The sequence below is a fragment of the Benincasa hispida genome, chromosome 3, assembly GCF_027475165.1.
Source record: "Benincasa hispida cultivar pf3 chromosome 3, pf3_genome.v1.1, whole genome shotgun sequence".
Taxonomy (NCBI): Eukaryota; Viridiplantae; Streptophyta; class Magnoliopsida; order Cucurbitales; family Cucurbitaceae; genus Benincasa; species Benincasa hispida.
The window spans coordinates 27038781-27046050 of NC_143480.1; the positions used below are offsets into that span (position 1 = coordinate 27038781).

At 31.7% G+C, this 7270-nt stretch overlaps 1 protein-coding gene across 1 annotated transcript; it reads right to left on the reverse strand.

The window, feature by feature from the left end:
- Positions 1–733: 733 nt before the first annotated feature.
- On the reverse strand, positions 734–1761 carry LOC120073503 (PLAT domain-containing protein 3-like). The gene is made up of 2 exons (XM_090311764.1): positions 1602–1761; positions 734–1497 (listed from the first exon to the last, which is right to left on the reverse strand). The coding sequence occupies exons 1-2, from the start codon at positions 1665–1667 to the stop codon at positions 1024–1026; spliced, it is 540 nt and encodes a 179-aa protein (XP_090167890.1). The 5' UTR covers positions 1668–1761; the 3' UTR covers positions 734–1023.
- Positions 1762–7270: the final 5509 nt, after the last annotated feature.

Genomic DNA, 7270 nt, shown 5'->3' on the forward strand with positions numbered 1-7270 from the left:
CAGACAGTACATGATTACAAAATCTATTTTTGTCAATATTTTCAGTCCTACCCTATTTTTGTTAATAATTATTAAAATAAATATTATTTAAAAAAATCTTAAATTTAAAATAAATCTAACCATTATTGGGCAGACATTAAATGTATTGCACCGCGGAAATGTAGGGAAAGTTTGTTTTCTTAACCTAATCATAATTGGCTTACAAATTGCTAATTGCCACCCCTCTATCCAATTTATCTGTTCTTTACCTCATTACTATGGTGGCTCAGGGACACTTAATCGCCAGGCCTACTCTATCTCAAGTCTCTTCCAAATTCTCAACCGAACCGCGACAATTGTTAAGAAAAGGGCAAATGGTAAAAGTCATTCTTAAAATATGACACAATTAATGGTAAAATTGAATCTTTAAATTTATATAATTTTAAAATTAAACTCAAACTTATATAACGTTAGAAATTATAATAATTATATAAATTTGAGATTCTAATTTTATCTCTTATTTAAGTTTTTTAATTTAATTTGAAGATATAATAATTGTAATTAAGCCTAAGGGTGAATTCTAGAATCGGCCAAATCAAAGAAAAAAAAAAAAAAAGGCTTTGTCAACTTATATGGTAGTAATTTAATAGGGTTTTAGTTTAATAAAATAAAAAATATGATTTGCCAATGGGAAGACAAAGCGCTTCTGGACGGACACCCTCCGCGTCTCTCTTGCCGACATCCACTTTCACTATTGAAATTAAATGCCGTCTTTTTCATTATCACTCCTTTTCTTATTGTAAATTGTAAACCCTTTTTTTTATGATTCCTCACAACAAGGTCGGATCAAAAAGTAAAAGCTAAAACAACACACTGCTCTCCATTTAACTATTACTCTCCTCTCCCAACATACCAATAACACAAACTCCAAAATACACACACCCATTTCATTTCATTCCCAGCTTAATCCTGCTTAACCATCGATGATTAAGCCTTCTTTCGCTTACCTTATTCTACAGTAATTTTATTAAATATCCATCAAATTCATACCACCTGCTTCAATTTCAAACTCGGCCCACCCGACCGTATCAAATCCCGGCGGCTTCCACTCCCACTGGGGCAGTTATTCCGGATGGCCGTCAGCTCATACGGCGATGCATCCAAGGCCAACCACTGCTCCACCGTGAACAGGGCTTGGTCACACGACCTGTGGACACCCGTTGTGGTCACCTCTACATAGTTGCAGTACCACCCATGGTGCGGACCCGATCCATCGGAGGTCAGGTTCAATGAACACACCGGTCCGCTCAGGCATGGTCCTCTTCCGCTGAAAATGTCCAGATTGCCCCTCTCGAAGTAGTTGTAGTTGGGTCCCATCAACCCGCCCCATTTCTCCAGATCCTTAATCCGGACTCCGTCCCCTTGCGCCGTGTAGAGCGTGGCCGTAATAACCGAGTCCGTCCCTGCTTTCAGGATCGACCCTGTTCTGATATACACCGTGTACACGCAATCTGGATCCTGCATCAACCAAATCCAAAATCTGTATCAGTCAATTTTTTTCTTTCCTCACTCAAGAATCAAGATACGAAATCAGAGGAAAAAAACAGAGTTAGTGGAAATACATCGGAGAAAGCTATAGCAGAGAATGAAAGGAGAATGGAGAGGAAAAGGGCAGATTTGGAAGCCATGATTGTGTGGTGAAAATGTGGAGTTGTTTTCTTCTTATTGATATTATATAGAAAATTTAATTGCCAAAACCACGCCAGCTCAGAGGAGATTCATCGGACGGCTGAAATCATTTGGTTCCCCACTATTAATGGTCAAACGTCAACGATTGGATAACCTTTCAAATGCTCGTCCAATCATCTATCCCCACGTACGTACTCTCTAACAAAAGCCATTCTCTCGATTGTTCCGATCCCTCGGCTCTCCTTTACTATTATTTTGAGAAAAAATATAAATGGTTAAGCGATATAATATTAAATTTGCCTTCCTCTATTGATTTAAACTATTGGATCATTTAGTTTCGTGATTTAGGATAAATAAATGATGATATTTATATATTTACAGTACATGGATCAAGATAATAAACGGTAATGTCTACAAACCTATTCAATCTCAATTTTATAGAAATGTCTAAAAATATCATGATGAATATTTTTAAAATGTTAAATTACAAGTCAATTTTGTGTATAATAAGTCTTTGCACGGTTCATAAAGCTGTTGCTTAAAATGGAAGGTTGAATAACTTACCAATACATACTAAGAAATTAAATGACTTGACTAGTAATTTACCACTTCTATGAAGTTAAAAATGATTAAAGATGTTAAAGTTATAAATAAACATTTGATCAAATTAGTTGAGAATTCTACTCAATAATGTTATGCTTACAACAGTAATTGTTATTTTTGGGGAAAATAATCATTTAGTTTTGAAAAATAGGTGTATTTAGTCCTTAATATTTTAAATTAATCATTTTAATCCCTTAATTTTTATAAATAGGTTTAAAAGGCCCTCTCTAAATAAAACCTTCAAATTTAATATTAAAGAAATTGATAGAACCTGACATTATAAATGTCCACGAGGCGAAACGGGGATGGAGAATGCTTCCCCATCCCTTTATTTCAATCACAAAATTTCCCATAGAGAATTTATAGGGATCAGATTCCTACGGAAAAAAAAAAATCATTTGTATTTTTTTAAGTCTATTTATTTTGTAAAATTTTGGTCACAACCTTATAAAATTATATATATTAAATGAATCATTTTAAATATGATAAATACAAACTTTCCACCTAAATATTACAACATTTAAGTCTTAAAAATAATAAAGTTTTAAATATTAAAAAATATATTTTTTTGAAGTACATAAACAAGCCTTTTAAAATAATTAATTAAAATTATGTTAAAAACTAATAAAAATAAATTCATCGTGAGTTACTCACAGAAGGTAAGTTATATATATTTAATTACAAGAAAATAAAGTACATATATAATAAAATAGTAGATATGTATATATACTATATATAAGAAAAAATATATCTTTTTCCATCAAAGCCAGGTGGGACCAAAAATGTATTCGTCATCCCTATCCTCGTTTAGTCAATGGGGAGAAATTTCTCCCCGGTTCTTTCCATTCTTCGTAGGGTGTACATGCGTTGGGTTGGGTTGGATTGAAAGTATTTTTTGGACCAACCCAAAAATTCGGGTTAGTTTGATTGCTACAACACATGACTAATAACTAAAATCTCATAAAATTAATATGCTAAATATCAAATATCTATGATATTTATTGTGAACTTTAAACAAAGACATAACATTTTTAAAAGAAAATATTAAAAATTAAAAAAGTAATCAATACAAGAAATCAAACTTTAAACAAATAGGAATATATATATATATATATATATATATATATAATTCGGGTTGGGTTGGGTCATTCCAGATTTTTTTTAGCCAACCTACAACTCAACCCAATCCAATAAAAATATAAAAATTCAATCCAACCCAACCCAATCCAAAAACAAAACTAACCTAACTCAACACTTACATTTTGGGTTTGATAGTCCGGGTTGTTCGGGTTATTTGAACACTTCTAATTCTTTGTTTGGATTCCCCACCTTTTTCGGGTGGATCCCCAAGGGACCCCGGGCCTATGGGGGTAAATAGATATCTCTAGCTGACATGGTAAGATGGCATAGAAAAAGAAATTAGTCTTTCCCTTTTTTTCTCCCTTCTCTCTCATCTCTCTTCTCCATTTTCATCTTATCTCTCTCGTTGTCTCTCCTCCCTCTCATCCTCTCTCTCATTGTTGAGGAAGAAACTGAGTGAATGGTAATGGAGACTCTGAATTTATTGAAAAAATTCTGTGTGTGATGCTTTGCTGATGGGTCTTGTTGGAATGAATGGGGATTTGATGAGCCTATACAAAGAATTTGGTTATGGGAAAATCTATAATGTTCATAATCCATTTGACTGGATGGAGTTGTTTTCGGATCTGAATGGTAATGGGATGGGGGATGAAGATTTATGAGGATTTAAGATGAAGATGAGTTTTCAGTAGAATAAAACTTTTGGCTTCTTCTTCTTTCTTTTTATTCTTCTCTAGAACTTAGTATTAAGGATTAGATTTGACTATGTTTGCTTAATTTCTTCATGGTTGAGAATAAAAGATAAAAAGGTTTCATCTTTTGGCTTTATGTTTATGTTGAGTTTGGTGCTCCGATGGTTACCATCTATGGCCGACCTATTAAGCTTAAGATATGGGATGACGGACTATTTTGTGCAACTTGTTATACTGTTGTGTATCCTTCTAAAAACATTATGTATGGAGTACTGTTGTGTATCCTTCTAAAAACATTATGTATGGAGTCTCTAATAGCATAAATATTTAAATCTATATTGAATAAATTTAACCCTACGATCGTTCATTTTAAATTGTCAAGAATAAATATCATATCGAATTTCATTGTGATTGATGATGACTTCAAGATGACGATGGCTTTAAGATGACTATAGTCTTCCAAAACCAAAACTCCGAATGTCCTTAGTGGGATCTTTCTCTAGATGGGAGGTATATAGGGGACCATTTTCTTGATGTACTAGTTCAATTAGGGTTCCCACTAAAACTTAATTAACTAGAAATGAGGTTCTACCATACCCATTAAGTCCATACTATATTAAGAATCTATCACTTTAATTAATTAGATTATAATATGACCCAATCTAATAAAATAACTCAATTTGATAAATTATTAATCCACGTATATAGCTCATACTTTAATTAAACATATTATTATTTAAATACATTTAAACTCAATTTGGTAATGGAGATGGAGGAGAGGAGGGGAGAAAGAAAGAGAGATTAAAAAATATTTATTTCATGTCATTTGGCCACGTCAACATCTATCGATTTTTATATTAAATTTAAATGTTTTAGTTTTCAGGATTAAAATGACCAATTTGAAATATTAGAGACTAAATGCATATATTTTTCAAAATTTAGAGATCAAAAAGGTATTTTTTTTCCGTTATTTTTTTATATATATAGTTTATTGAGTTTTAAATGATACACAGTGGCTTCGTAGGTAGCATGTATGTTAAAAGTAGAAATATAGAGGGAGTAAAAATTTAATAGAATGAGAATTAGTTGGAAGAAGGCACCGAATATTCCAAAGGACATGTGAAGCAAGTTGTTGTTTAGGGAAGGACTGAGCTTGGACTTCGAGTAGGGTGGATGAGTCTAAGCGGCCCAACATAAAATAATACCATCACTAATTTCTTGCTGTAGGGATTTTTGGAAATGGATATTTATTGTGTAATCCAATAACTAGCTCATCTACCTCTACTCATCTATTCCAAATAATTTCAATGAATCAAAACGCTGTATGCCATCGATATCTGCTGATAATCCATTACTCAAAATGTTAGAAGAGTGAAAAAAAAAAATGATAAATTGATAAGATTTCAAGTTGTGATGAAATGTTGGGAAAAAGAATGATAGATGGATAGGACCTCAAATTGATAGAATTTTGGGAGATAAAAGAAAAAAAAAATAAGTTTTACAGATGATTTCATTATCAAATAAAAATAAAAAAAAAAAGTAACGTAAAGGAGATTGGTTATCCATGATTTAGATGTTAGCATAATTACTTTAATGTTAAATTATCAAAAATAACATATTGGATTCCATTTATAAGGCGGCTATTGTCTATCTCAAGTAAAACTCTGAATACCCTAAGTGGGATCTCCATCTAGATTTGATTAAAGAGAGATTAACTGCTTATTGTTTTGGTATATTGTAAACCATAGCCATAAGATCTCTTTATATACTAGTTCAATTAGGGTTACCATTAAACCCTAATTAACTAGAAATGGGCTTCTTGTCATTAAGTTCACACTCAATTAGCAATCTATGACCTTAATTAATTAGATCACATTAATAGGGTCTAATCTAATAAAATAACCCAATGTGATAAAATATTAACCTACATACATAGCCCATACTTTAATTATATTTATTATTATTTAAATACGTCTAACAATCTTCCACTTGGGCTATGTCTGTGCACTTAATGTAATTAATTCACATAAACCTTAAGAGCGCATAAACAAATTATTTCAATAATAGAATTTCCCTTTAGTTCAATTTGGTCCATCTTCTGTGTTAGCAATGGAATCAAGGCGTCGTCGCTACCTTTGTAACTAAACCTTCCTTGATCACCAATTCCAATACATTCAATGACATAGATCAAGTATGGATAGATAGCATAGAAACTACATGCAAAGTGATCTAGATCGTGCCTATTTCCATCTGGTCTAAATTCTTTAGTGAGATTATTCTTACAAACTTTATGTTGAATTGCATTTGCTAAATCGCATGCATGATAAACAAGTTCAGATAATAAAACATAAACCATCAACTTTATTCTATATAGAAAATAAATTAAGATCAAAGAACATCCTCAATCACAAACTCCCACTAAACCATGGAATCAAAAAAGTGACTAACACCCATGTGAGCAATATGCTCATGAAAAACATTAGGTGGTGAACCTTTAGTCAATAGATCTGCCACCATAGAGTTTGTTCTGATAGAGTAAACATGCATAAAATGGAAACTAACAAAATCATTAAGCACTCTAATTACATTTAATTTGAGCAGAAGCATGCTAAAACACAAGTTTCAAACAAAAGGGTTTTAAAATTTACAACCTTTATAGAATTCCTCTTGTTCCTAGCAATCTCCACGAATTTGACCTTTAACACTTCAGTAGACCATCAAGAGAATCTTCTCTACTATTCTTAATCTTGAATTTGGGTGGTGGAACTCTGAATTTAGAGGGAATTGGAAATAGTTTGGAGAGGGTTTGAGAGCAACTAAAAAACAGCCGAATTTTCACCAAAATTCTGAATCCTAATTTTCAATCTCTAAAAATTGAAGCTTTTTAATCACTTCATTCATGCAAGCACTCAGTCTTTCAAAAACTTGACACATCAAATTGCATTAGCTAAGTAGCCTAGGTGTTGAATGAGGGAAAAATCTACTTAAAATGACAAAAGATGGATAATTCCACTATCAACCAAAATTTTCAATTTAAATTACATTTAATTCAAAAATTAAATTAAACATAATTTTAATTCATTTTTCTGGAAATTGAATTTGGCTTAAAATAATTAAATAAACAAATTTAATTAATTAAATAATAATAATTTAGTATCTAATATTAAATTAATAAAATACCTAGTTCAAATATGAATCCCTATTCACTTAATAGTCTAATCTAAAGT

Bases quoted from the DNA above. Each gene is read 5' to 3' on its own strand.
- LOC120073503 (XM_090311764.1), bottom strand. From the start codon at position 1,667: ATGGCTTCCAAATCTGCCCTTTTCCTCTCCATTCTCCTTTCATTCTCT. The intron at 1,498-1,601 runs GTATTTCCACTA...TGGTTGATGCAG, and splicing joins CTGCTATAGCTTTCTCCGAT to GATCCAGATTGCGTGTACAC.